This window comes from Scyliorhinus torazame, chromosome 9 (genome assembly GCF_047496885.1).
Source record: "Scyliorhinus torazame isolate Kashiwa2021f chromosome 9, sScyTor2.1, whole genome shotgun sequence".
Taxonomy (NCBI): Eukaryota; Metazoa; Chordata; class Chondrichthyes; order Carcharhiniformes; family Scyliorhinidae; genus Scyliorhinus; species Scyliorhinus torazame.
Window position 1 is genome coordinate 47,058,434 of NC_092715.1, and position 13,268 is coordinate 47,071,701.

The 13,268-nt window shown below is 47.0% G+C and overlaps 1 protein-coding gene across 29 annotated transcripts in view; it reads left to right on the top strand.

Moving 5' to 3' along the window:
• LOC140429166 (teneurin-3) overlaps nt 1-13,268 on the top strand; it is a 3,593,949-nt gene that overhangs the window by 3,228,228 nt on the left and 352,453 nt on the right. For all 29 annotated transcript variants that reach the window (XM_072515817.1, XM_072515806.1, XM_072515811.1 and 26 more), the window contains one exon: nt 9,841-10,078. In XM_072515817.1, the coding sequence (XP_072371918.1) occupies nt 9,841-10,078 (238 nt within the window). The remainder of the gene's footprint in view (nt 1-9,840; nt 10,079-13,268) is intronic.

Genomic DNA, 13,268 nt, shown 5'->3' on the forward strand with positions numbered 1-13,268 from the left:
TATTTAGATGTGAGCTTTGCTGGCAAGGCCAGCATTTATTGCCCATCTTTAATTATTCTTGAGAAGGAGGAGGTGAGCCACTCTCTGAGTCCCTGCAGTGCATGTGGTGGAGGTGCATCCAACATGCTTTTTGCCTGGTACAGTTTGATATAATCACATCGCTTGCTACATGCAGTCAACCACATTGCTATGAGCCTGGAGTCACGTGTAGGTCAGACCCGGTAAGGATGGCAGATTTCCTCCTCTAAAGGACATTAATGAACCAGATGGGTTTATACAACAATCTGGTAGCTGCATAATCATTATTAATGAAACTCCCCTCCAGTTCCAAATTTATTAATTAATTGAAGATAAATTCCCCCAGCTGCAATGCAAAGATTTGGACATGTGTCTCTGGAGTATTAGTCCAGGTCTACGATTTGCGAGTCCAATAACGCTACTACTCTGCCACCATTGCCACACAGACCTGAGCTTCTACCCCTGAGTTCTCTGTCCTTCTCCGCTTCAATCACCAGTTAAAACTGCAGTTAAGGCCCAATGACTGATCGAGATATTTAAAGAAGAAACCTGCTGGCTTCAAGCACATGTTCTTGGTGTCTGCTCAGAAGAACAGGTTAAAATTTCAGACAGTGGGATAGAGCAGGATATTGACAACTCCGAGATGGTCAATTTTAACTGCCTGCCCACGGCGGCGCAGTGGTTAGCACTGCTACAGCACGGCGCCCAGGACTCGGGTTCGATCCCGGCCTCTGGTCACTGTCCGTGTGGAGTTTGCACGTTCTCCCCATGTCTGCGTGGGTCTCACCCCCAGAACCCAAAAAAAGGTGTGCAGGCTTAGGTGGATTGGCCATGCTAAATTGTCCCTTAATTGGAAAAAAATAATTGGGGACTCTAAATTAAACTGCCTGCCCACCTATTTCCTGCTGGTAGGTTTAGAATCGTCCCAGTAAGTGATACGATAACTCGCTATAATTCATTTTTCTCTTGTTGATTGCTGGGAAGGAGAACAACTCAAAACAATGTTTCTTTTTATCACTTACCTCTTGACACTGAAGCTGGGCAGATGTCATGTTTTTGCTCCTGTTAGTCTGGTTGTCTGTAAACCAATATGGGCGGCAGTCTCCGGCCTCCCAGCAGCATGTCTCTTGGCGGCACGTTGTTAAGGGAAAATGGCATGCCACCTCCCGTTGCCAGTGGGATTCCCAGCTCCCGTCTCTGCCCTGTTTCCCGGTGGCATGGGGTGACTTCAGTGGGAATTCCCATTGACAGTGGAGAGAGCAGAGAATCACCCACCAACGAATGGTGCATCACCTTCCACCGCTGAGAAACACACTGCTTGAGGGCCGGCGAATCCCGCTGTATATATCAAAGGTGAATGGACATATCTCAACAGCACTTGATATGCAGGTAGCGTATGGCCCAAGGAAGGAGCTTTGTGAAAATGTGTATCTGGATTCTAGAATTTTTAAAAAAGAATTCTTAACATGGGGAGATGGGCCAAGTTGATTTTTTATTTTATAATGTTCTGGGTCAATTTATTTGGAACTTCATTGATTGTTTTAGAAAGAAGTGGGTCGTTTGGTTTTGAAAGTTGTTGATTATTTCATAATGTTGTGAAATGTCTCAACTGCTGTGGTGCAATTTTTCCACAGCTGTCAAAATATGAGCAGAGTTTTCAGAGCAGTTTGTTGAGTGTGAATTGGCCCGAAGCCCCCTCAGCAAGATGGTAACTCTTAACAAAGCAATTTTTCCCCCAGCTTTGTCGTTAAGAGGATCAACCAAGCAGGGAAAAACCCTCAAGGAAGAGCTGTGCAATTTCAACAACGTCCAAGTTAACACAGCATGGTGGTGGCACACATTCTATTGAGTCCTCTATTCCGTTGTTTACGAGTTGGATGTGAGTTGCTCTTCCATTTTTTTGTGTTTCGGCTCCGAGCGCTTTCTCCAGAGAGAGTGTGTGGCTGCAATGCTGCAGATCACCTCACCTTTGCAGCATTTAATTTGTTTCCAGCAAAGTTTGAATGGCTCTCTGCTAAACTGAGTGCAATATGTGGAGGTAGCCTCAAATTAAACCAGGCAGAGCCCTAAAAAGATATTTGCCAGATACCACTCAGTCCCATTAAAAGAGCAAGCTATAAAGGATGTAATTTCAGTTCTTATGAAATATTAATCAAAAGCTTTTGAAATAACAGCCCACTGATGGGGCCCCCCATGACAGTATGACATTGAAAAATAGCAAGCATCTTATATGCTTCTGCTGTCTGCAGAAATCTGAATTCTTTTAGTTGCTCCATAAATGTTACTTTGTAATCCTTACAGTTGTGCAATGATCTACTATATATATTGGCATCTGTACTTAATGCATTAAGTGGCCAAGTAGAGCATAATCAATCACAGACCCATTTGGTCCCAGTCCTCCCCTTAACCATGGTCATAGAGCTCCGTGCTGAGGGTATGCAAGACTGTGCAGTTAAATCTTTTTTTTAAAAAGCAGCTCCTCTCTACCTGCTAATAAATTGCTCTTTTTATGCGGTTGACATCCCTCTTGGCTCCTCTGAACTATAACTGCCTGTCACTCGGGGTTACCGCAGTACACAAAGTAATAGCGTGCTTCTGCTTCGTCTCACCAGAAAGCCACGTGATGGAATTCACTAATAAATAATAATTCATCTGTTGGGGGAATATGGTCTCAATTTTCTTGCAATTCGCACCTCCGAATCATGACTCTGCCTCCAAAGACACATCTCTAAATCCAAAATCCATGATTTATGTGGTTGAAAAACAGGAATATTTCAAGGAATGTGTCCATGGCAAGCTAAAGACATTTACCTACTCTTTTGTTTCACTAAGAAAATGGTGCAGTAAGAAGTCTTGCAACACCAGGTTAAAGTCCAACAGGGTTGTTTTGAATCGCTAGCTTTCAGAGCACTGATCCTTCCTCAGATTCACCTGCTTGTAATGCAGAACAGTGACAGCAGCGCGGGTTCAATTCCCGTACCGGCCTCCCCGAACAGGTGCCGGAATGTGGCGACTAGGGGCTTTTCACAGTAACTTCATTGAAGCCTACTTGTGATAATAAGCTATTATTATTACTGTCAAGTTGCTGATGTTTGCACAATAGACAGAAACTAAACTTTTCACAGAAAGTTGTCTTGCTCATCTCAGTCAAAGTACCATTTTAGAAATGTCCTAAATGATAATTATTGCCAGTCAAACTCTCTGACACTGAAAATAAAGAGCAAACTTTTCCGTTCCTGAAGCTAAGTGTCGGCTCCAACGGAGAATCCGTGGGTGATAAACGATGGGAAAATCGGCGGGAATCCCTCCCGATTCTGGTACCGGTGAGGGGCTAGCACCGGTGCTACGTGGAACACCCACGGATCGGGCAGAAAACGGGCGTAGAATCGGCAGGTCCCCGGCCACGCATGGGCAGGCCTGACGAGCTGCACCGGTCGGGCCGGAAAACATGGCACCGGCCAAGCTGGACCCCTAACCCTCCCACCCCCTGGCCACCCCCCACCATTCGCCCCAGCCCTAGTAGCCGCTCCCAGTCAGTGGCACGGATCCCGGATGAGTGCCGTGGCGCTGGATACTGTCCGCAGCCCGCACACCAAGTTCCCAACCGCTGGGACCCCACGTGGCCCATGCCTTCGGGAACGTGGCCCATCGGAGGCGGAGCATCGCAGCTGGGCCGGCTGATGATGCGCCAACGGCTTTGCGACTGCGTGTGGCACGTGTCCCGATGACGCCGATTTGGAGGGGGCGGATGATCGGCCACCGGCATCAAACCGGCACCTGCCCCGAATCTGGTGTCGGAAGCCATTCTCGGCCCAATCGTCAATCCCGATTTTGGCATTGGGCTACGGAGAATCCCGCCCAAAGTATTTTTAAGTGGGGGCCCTTGTTCTTCAAGTTTTAAATTGTTATTGGAATTCTTAAAGAGGTAATTTTATTCTGTATTTGTGATATGGAGAGAGAATGCAGAGGTTGGAGAGAGGTTCCTTTAATCTTCGCTCTCTGTGGCCCAGTTTTTCACCCCATGTCTGGTTCACTGAGGCAGGAGATTTCCCTGCTCAGAACTCAGCTTTTGAAAGTGTCAGCCCGCAGGTGGGATTTTTGGTTGGGGGGGGGAGGGGGTGGAGAAGAGTGGGGGTGGGGAGCGCTGATAAACCGAATCAGGGTGGGTGACCCTGGAATCAGTGGGTGCGGAGACAGGTCGTAAGGACATCGCCGGCATTGTGTTGAAACAAATAATTAATAATAAAACACAAACATCTCTCTGGCCTTCACCCCTTCAACCCTCAGCCGTCCTTACCCCCTCCATACACCCCTTGCCGCTTCCATGCCCAATCCACCTATCTTTCCCCTTACCCCCTCCATGCCATCTCACCTGTGGCATGATTTTACAGGCACACTGCACCTGAAAAGTAGCTTGCTGCAGTGTAATGTGGCCAACAGAAGCCGGGAGACCCTGCTCCCGGGATCTACCCAAGTCACAACGCCTCGCGAGACATTGCAATGTAAATCCCGTTAATTGTGGGCGGGATCACATTTTAGCAAATCTGCATATTAAAGTGAGACAGCTAGTCTCACTTTAATGTGCAGATTCCCGAGGCATGTGTTCTATCTCCTTCGCCTCGGAGACCTCGGGCGAGCGCTGTTCAATTGTGGTCCCTACAAACAGGGACCAGCCGGAACGGCACTCGTGGGGGCATCCCAGGAGATCGGAGGCCCCCAGGTGCATGCCCTTTGAGCAGGGTGATACACTGGCACTGCTGGTGCCACTTGGGCATCCTGGCACTGCCAGCTTGGCACCCTGACTGTGCCACCTGGATGTCAGCCTGCCGGTGCCCAGGTGGCACTGATGGGCACTGCCAGGGTACCAGGTTGGCGTTATCTGCATAGTAACTATCTGACCAGGGGTGGCCTACATGGGTTTTTGGAGGGACCAGCCCATAGTGTATTGTGGGTTGTGGGGGGGTGTCGGGGGTCATTTTGGGGGCTCCAGAGATTGGGACGCCATTTAAAAATGGTTGGTGTCCCAATCTCTCTCTACACTGAGGAGTTCCGGCGAGTGGAGCTCCTCAGTGCACAAAACGGGGCTATGTGCAGCCTCGGCCACGCGTTCCTGGCTGAGGCCCCCTATCTAACGTGAGTACCATTTTATAATGTTGTGTTTCTTGGAGCTGCGGGCCTCAGGAAACATGCGACTAAATGCGCTTGCTATGGGACTTTGTTCCCTCATTTAGTTAAGTCCACCCCCTGGAATCCTTGGACAGGTCTTTTACAATGTTGGCACTTCCTGGGTATTCTTAACAGGTTTGACACTTCCTGGATATCTTTGGCAGGCGGACAGCTCCGTAACACTTTCTTATTGACTGGACAGGTCCTGGAAAATTGAACAGTTCCTTGACAGCTGAAGAACTCTTTTAAGCTTGTCAGATCCAATGAATTTGTGAGTAAAACGTGCAGAATCGTGTTCACTTTTAACAATCCCAAAGAATGGCTCAACTCTCACACGGGGTGCCTTACTTCTCTCAAAGTGTTTTTTAAAATGATTTAATTTGATGTGGGTGAAGCAAGCTGGGCCAGCATTTATTACCCATCCCTAATTGCTCTCGAACTGAGTGGCTTTCAAGGCCATTTCTGAGGGCAGTTCAGAGTCAACCACTTTGCTGTGGGTCTGGAGTCACATGTAGGCCTGACCAGGTAAAGACGGCAGATTTATTTTCCTCAAAGACATTCTCTAAAGGATACAAACGGGACTTACCAACCACCCCGCTGCATGTTTTTCAGTGGAGGAGGCGGCCCGCCAGTGGGATCTACCGGTCCCACCATTGTCAATGGGATTTCCCGTTGACAGCACCCCTCAGCGCTGGGGAACCCGTGCGCCGGCGTGGGACTGGAATTTCCTCCTGGCGTAAACCACTGTTAAATTCCAGCCATGGATTTTTATGACAATCAACAATGGTTTCATGTTCATCATTAGACATTTAATTCTGGATTTTTGAATTAAATTTAAATCCACCATCTGCCAAGGTGGGATTTGAACTCTGGTCCCTGGAGTATTAAAACAGAAAATACTGGATAAACTCAGCAGAACTGGCAGCATCCTTGGAGAGAAACAGAGGTAATGTTTCAAGTCCAAATGACCCTGATTTCAGATTTCCAGAATCAGCAGTATTTAGCCTCCCCAGAGAATTACTCTTAAGTTTATAGGTTACGGGCAGCACGGTAGCACAGTGATTAGCACTGTTGCTTCACAGCGCCAGGGATCCGGGTTCGATTCCTGGCTTGGGTCATTGTCTGTGTGGAGTCTGCACGTTCTCCCCATGTCTGCGTGGGTTTGCTCCGGGTGCTCCGGTTTCCTCCCACATGTCCCGAAAGACGTGCTGTTAGGTAGTTTGGATATTCTGAATTCTCCCTCCGTGTACCCGAACAGACGGTGGAGTGTGGCGGCTAGGGGATATTCAGGCAAGGACATAACGGATAAAATGGTCTTCCACGACAAATTTCGCAGCTTAAAATGACTGTCTGAAGAAACAATCAGCTTTCGTCTGTTGGGAGACATCACAAATACAATTTTAAAAAAAATTAGAGTACCAATTACTTTTTTCCAATTAAGAGGCAATTTAGCGTGTTCAATCCACCTACCCAGCACATCTTTGGGTTGTGGGAGCGAAACCCACGCAAACACGGGGAGAATGTGCAAACTCCACACGGACAGTGACCTATAGCCGAGATCGAACCTGGGACCTCGGTGCCGTGAGGCAACAGGGCTAACCCACTGCACCACCGTGCTGCCCTTCAAATACAAATTATTGATGCAGGTTGATTCCTTCCCTCTACTTTTGCAAGTTCAACCTGTGCCATCACGAGGGGTCTGGACAGAATAGAAAGGGAAAAAGTGTTCTCATTGGTGGAAGGATCGAGAACACGAGCTCACAGTGTTACGGTAATTGGCGAAAGAAACCATGGCGACGTGAGGAAAAGGCTTTTTCAGGCAGCCCGTGGTTAGGATCTGGAGTGCGCTGCCCGAGAGTGTGGTTGGAGGCAGGGTCAACCAAGGCTTTCAAAAGGGAAGTAAAAGCAAAATACTGCGGTTGCCAAAAATCTAAAAGAAAGACAGAAAACCCTGGAAAAAGGTCAGCGTGTCTGGCAGCATCTGAGGAGAGAGAAACAGAGTTAATGGGGCAGCATTTTCTGTTCTTATTCCAAAAGGGAATTGGATCATTACCTGAAAAGGAAAAAAAAACAGTTGCAGGGCTTTGTGGTCGAGGCTGGGCGTGGCACTAGATAGATTGTTCCTTCAGCGGGTCAGTGCAGACACCTCTCTGCTACAGCCCGCCTATGAGCTTCTATGAGTCTCCCAAGACCCGAGTAGGTGAGAATAATTTCCAACCTTCTTCGCCGTACATCCTACAGATCGCTGCTTCAATACACCATTGATGGCATAGGATGAACTGCAATGACATCTTGTAAAAGTTGTGGGGAAGAATCAACCTCTGTCAACAATTTGTAGTTCTGTGGTGCCTCTTAACAGAAAAAAGCTGATTGTTTCGTAAAACAGCTATTTTAACCTGCAAAATTTATCGTGTAAGACCATTTTTTCAGTGATGTTCTTTTTTAAAAAATTGAGAGTACCCAATTCATTTTTTCCAATTAAGGGGCAATTTAGCTTCGCCAATCCACCTACTCTGCACATCTTTGGGTTGTGGGGGCGAAACCCACACAGACACGGGGAGAATATGCACTTCCTCACGGCCAGTGACCCAGAGCCGGGATTGAACCTGGAACCTCAGCGCCGTGAGGGATCAGTTATGTTCTTGCCTGAATATTAGCATTGGCTGTGCTCTATAAGCGGTCCGTTGTGTAAGCGTTGATATTTTGACGTTGCTGGAGGGGGAAGAAAGATGACACTAAACATGCTACCCCTATCATCCTACCCCTGCCCTGTCCCCAGCCTGATGTATCGGTAGGGTGTAAAACGGGCTGTTTATTTGTAAGCAATTGTTTTTACATTGCTACTCAAGATGGATTCACCCTCACTATAAAATGCAAGAATTCATGGTCCGTCGTAAAATTAAATAATGCAGTCACTTCTGCGGCCAGAGATCTGTTATTCCTGCTTCACCCTTTGTTAAACTGTGTTTAAAACTTGCAATGATTGGGCTGTAAAAGTCTATACTGCAGGAAGACACTTTTTAATGCCAAGCAAATTTAGCGTACCAACAGAAGTCCAGAGTCAGCTATTCCAGGAAGCCAGCCAACATACAAGCCCCCCTAATTAAGCTGGTAGTGCCCTTTGAAGCCGTGTACAGAAACTAGACCTGGAGCGCAGCCTCTCTTGGCAGACTGGCGGTGTATTAATCAGAAATCAGCCGTGTAAGTAAATGTAGACACTAGCAACTGCTCGGAGGAGGTTCCCCAGCTCCAGGCTGGGTGTCCCAGCGTGTGTCTCCTGCAAAGTCAGGAAAATGTGCAGCTTGAGCCGAGGAAATGGGCAGCCTAATGGATTTAATGGTCATTAGGTACATGATGCTAGGAGTGCGGTAATCAGTATGTGCTACAATCTGTAAAATGGGCATGAAAGAACATCTGCTCCGTAGAATGGGTTTATGCCAAATGTGTGTGTGAAATACTTCTGCTCACTCAGTGGAACATGTCGCATTACCAACATGGTACAGGCAGCATGCACGCACGTTCAACAAGTGAGAGTCTCACAAGCTGCCAACACATACAAATGCTTTTACTCAGTACATATTGGAGAATCAAACCTGTATCCTTCCTGTCCTGCTTGGCTCAGTACCACATCAGGTTTACCATTGAACCATCATGCAGCATGATTTAAGTTGTAACATTACTTTTTTTAACTTCAGGTTATTTATTTCATACTTGGTGTTTTTTTTGATGATCTAAGTCTGATTGAACCTTATTGGGTGAAATTGTTGAGGGGAGACGCAAAGCCCTATGCTACCGAAGAATTGAATTAACATCAGTAGAGATGGTGGGGTGCGTTCTCCATCTCCACAGCCGCGTGTTTCTTGGTGGCTTGCCGTCACCGGCAGCGGGATTCTCCATTCCCTCCAACGGCCAATGGGTTTTCCCATTGTGGCTGCCCCACGCCGCCGGGGAACTCGTGGGTGAGGTTGCGCTGCCGCGGAACGGAGAATCCCCGCCAACAGAGAAATTACCCCGGTGCCTTTCGTTACAATTGGGAGTCCAGGGTTCTGTATCTCCTTCTAAAAGCACTTTGTGCAGCTTTGAAGAAAATGGTACAATACAAGGTGGTCGGATTGACTACCAGAGGAATTGGGATTTAATAAAAATGGTGGCAGGGAGAGAGATGAGAATTTCTTTATGCAGCAAGAATGTACGACTCGGAATAAATGCCTTTCAAGGGTGGTGCAAAAGATTCAGTGGTGACTGTCAAAGGGGAATTGGGCAAAGATAAAATTTGCAGGGCTGTGGGGAAAAAGCAGGGGCGTAGGACTAATTGGATAACTCTTCCAAAGAGCCAGCACGGGTATGGTGGACCAAATGGCCTGTGTTATTCTATGAACGTCTGATATACAGTAGTCTTGTGCTATAAACTTACCACATTTGCTTATTAACAGTTTGAGTTTCAGCTTGAAAAACCAGCTGACTCCTACATATCTTTGAAAAGGCTTAATGAGAAAGTATTTTGGCAAGCTGGAACTGTAATGAACAAGGGAGTCAATCCGAGTCACATTCCCTCGCTCATACAGGACTCCAGCAAACAATAGCTCAAAACACACTGACATTCATTTTGCAATTTCTTTTCTCCCCTTTCCCTCTCTACTGTTCCTCTCCCTTTAGAGCAACCAGCCATCCAGCAGAGCCAGTCGACATTACAGCCGCTCCCCCCTGTGCACAAGCAGCATCTGATCCAGCAACAACCTTCCATCACTTCGCTCAACAGGAACTCGCTGAGCCAGAGGAGAAACCAGAGCCCGGCCCCCGCGGCCGTCCTGCCCACCGAGCTGCCCACCACGCCGGAATCTGTTCAGCTGCAGGACAGCTGGGTTCTTGGCAGCAATGTGCCACTGGAGACCAGGTACATGCATGAACCCAGTCTAAACACCCTCGCTACCAGTCAATAGAGCCTGGCAGTTCAAACGAGTCAAGAATGTAACTTTCTGATGAGCACTTAATGCACGGATCAATGTGCACCAGCCAAACCTTTTTTTAATAATAGCATCTGCTGACCTGTGATTCGGAAGACACCTTCAGGTTCTTCCTCTGCTAAGCTGGGACGGCTCCCCTTTTCGCAGTGGCAGTATGACGGTCCCAGGTTCTGTGCATGTTTGCTCTTCTGCCACTGGGTTTGGAGAATTGGATTTACTTTGCAAACACCACTAGGTTGAGGCGGAGGTGGGGTGGTAGTGGGTGCACAGCCTCCAATCTCAGAATCCAAACAGAATGAGTGTCGGTAAATAGCTTCGTTAAAGGAATCAACATCTTTGTGGGATCATTTACTTTTCTGAGGAACAAGAGTAGGCCATTCAGCCCCTCAAGCCTGTTCGACAATTCAATTAGATGATGTCTTATTTGCCTGACTTTAATACACATCCCTTAATAATCTTGCTTTAAAAAAATGTGTATGCTGCTTTAATTAAGTTTCTATTGTGGAATTATCCTCACCCATCTAGCAGGGATAGATTCTTGCATTGGCACTAATTTGTTTTGTGGCCATTTTATGGACATCACTGAACATTATAGTCGCAGAAAAATATCAAGATTGGGATTCTTTTACAATTCTGCCGTGCACTGTTTCACAATTAGCTCTTCTTGTCCTATCTTATCAGTCTTTTTGAGACATATCTTTCTGATTGCACTCAATGAGATAGGTCAAGAAGAACAAGGAGACTTGGAGGTCAGTCTCTTATTTGAAAGTGTCTCTTTAAAGCTGGGAGTAATCCCTTCCGTCTTTCTTTTGAAGTTGAGGTACATAAGAGGGAAACTGGCACAGATTAGGGCTTCTTAGCAACAGTAGAATTCAGCTACGGCCTCCTCAGCATCTGTTTAAAGAAAAGGGTTTATTTTGAATAATATTGCTTCTGGCTGGCTTTATTTGGGTTTCAATAGAGGGGAAGAAGAATCCTGTGGGTCACCAGAAGACCATAAGACATAGGAGCAGAATTAGGCCACTCGGCCCATCGAGTCTGCTCCGCCATTCAATCATGGCTGATATTTTCCTCATCCCCAATCTCCTGCCTTCTCCCCGTAACCCCTGATCCCCTTATTAATCAAGAACCTATCTACCTCTGCCTTAAAGACACTCAATGATTTGGCCTCCACAGCCTTCTGCGGCAAAAGTTCCACAGATTCACCACCCTCTGGCTGAAGAAATTCCTCCTCATCTCTGCTTTAAAAAATCGTCCCTTTAGTCTGAGATGGTGCTCTCTGGTTCTAGTTTTTCCTAAAAGTGGAAACACACTCTCCACGTCCACGCTATCCAGGCCTCGAAGTATCCTGTAATATGCACTGGTGCATTTTGGGCTGGATATAATATTAAGCAGTAAATAGGCCCTCTCACTGGCAGACAGAGTAATCTTTACAAATGTGTTTCTGACTGTGGAGTGCTGTTGTTTGACTGGCCGGGTGAAGGGGGTGAACTACAACGACCTATATTTATACAGCACACTTATCGCAATAAAGCATTTTACAGAGGCATTAGAAAAGTAAAATTGAAGGCGAAGTCACATAAGGCGACGTTATAGTCTATTTAATGTTCGAGCGGAGGAGCCCAAATTACGACATGCATTGGTTTGCTCGTCGCCAACAGATTTTTCTTGAGTTTGTTTTTTTTCCTCTGTCTACTTTTCTGCCCTCCTTCTTCCTGAAGGCGCTGACTCATAATGGGGCTGAGTTCTCAAGAGTTCAGCATCGGATACCTCACTAGCTGTGCTTCACTTACGGCCCAGTTAGTGTAAGTGAACAGGACCTCCACAGCCAAGTGAAAGATGGGCACGCATATGCACAAAACATGCACACGCACACATGCGCGCGCACATGCGCACACACACCCACACACACAAACAAATTCCAGCAGAGGCCAATGACAAGCAGTCAGTCACACACTCCCTGATGGATTGATTTCTCTCCCCACCGCAATCAAGACAATCCAAACGATTGTGGCGTCCCCACTTTCACCCATTTAAGATCAGCCAATTCGCGACATACCCGGGAAGGATCACAGCTGGCAGCGCACTCGCCAGTTGAACCTTTGACAGCCCGTGCTTTTTGAACACCAATACGTTAATGTGGGAAGAATTAATTTCCTGCAAATTCCTTAAAGATGTGGACCAGGGCAGCTTCTTTGATTTAGTAAGTTACCAGTGAATCATCCCCAGGGCTGAAATCATCTGGAGAGGATTTTGAACCCATGACAGCGCCACCTGATTTTCTCTCCATTGATAAGTGTTTCATTACAAGCCGCCAGTCCCTCCCCATCCAATTTCGCTCTGGGTGCCCCTCCCAAACGATTACTTCATGTCCAAAAATAAAGAGCAAAATTTACCCGATCACGTATAATGCATAAGATGTAAAAGAAACAATGAATGCCTCCAAAGCAATCGGCCACCTTTCATCCTGTTGCTCACCTCTAGCATTCATCAACATTTAATAATAATAACAATAATCTTTATTATTGTCACAAGTAGGCTTACATTAACACTGCAATGAAGTTACTGTGAAAATCCCCTAGTCGCCACATTCCGGCGCCTGTTCGGGTACACAGAGGGAGAATTCAGAATGTCCAATTCATCTAACAAGCACATCTTTTGGGACATTGTGGGAGGAAACTGGAGGACCCAGAGGAAACCCACGCAGACACGGGGAGAATGAGCGGCCTTCGCCCAGGCAGTGAGCCAAGCTGGGAATCGAACCTGGGACCCTGGAGCTGTGAAGCAACAGTATTTGCCACCTGATTGGTGATTCCACCTTTCACCTCTCGTCTGCAAACCTCCCTGTCCCTGTCAACATCTTTCCCTCGGCCATTTTGCTCAGCGCTCCCCCGAACAACAAATGTGTACGTTCTCCCACCTCCTGGTGTGCTCACTGTCTTAAAATCACAATTCATTAAGTCGCTGGGCCTCATTCAATCCTTTCTTAACCTTGATGCAACAAAACTTGTATCCTTTCTTCACACCCCCACACCCCTCCCCCCCCCCACCCTACCTACCAACATCACCACCACCACCCACTGTTTTGATTCCCTGCAAACCAACACCCTCACTGAACAC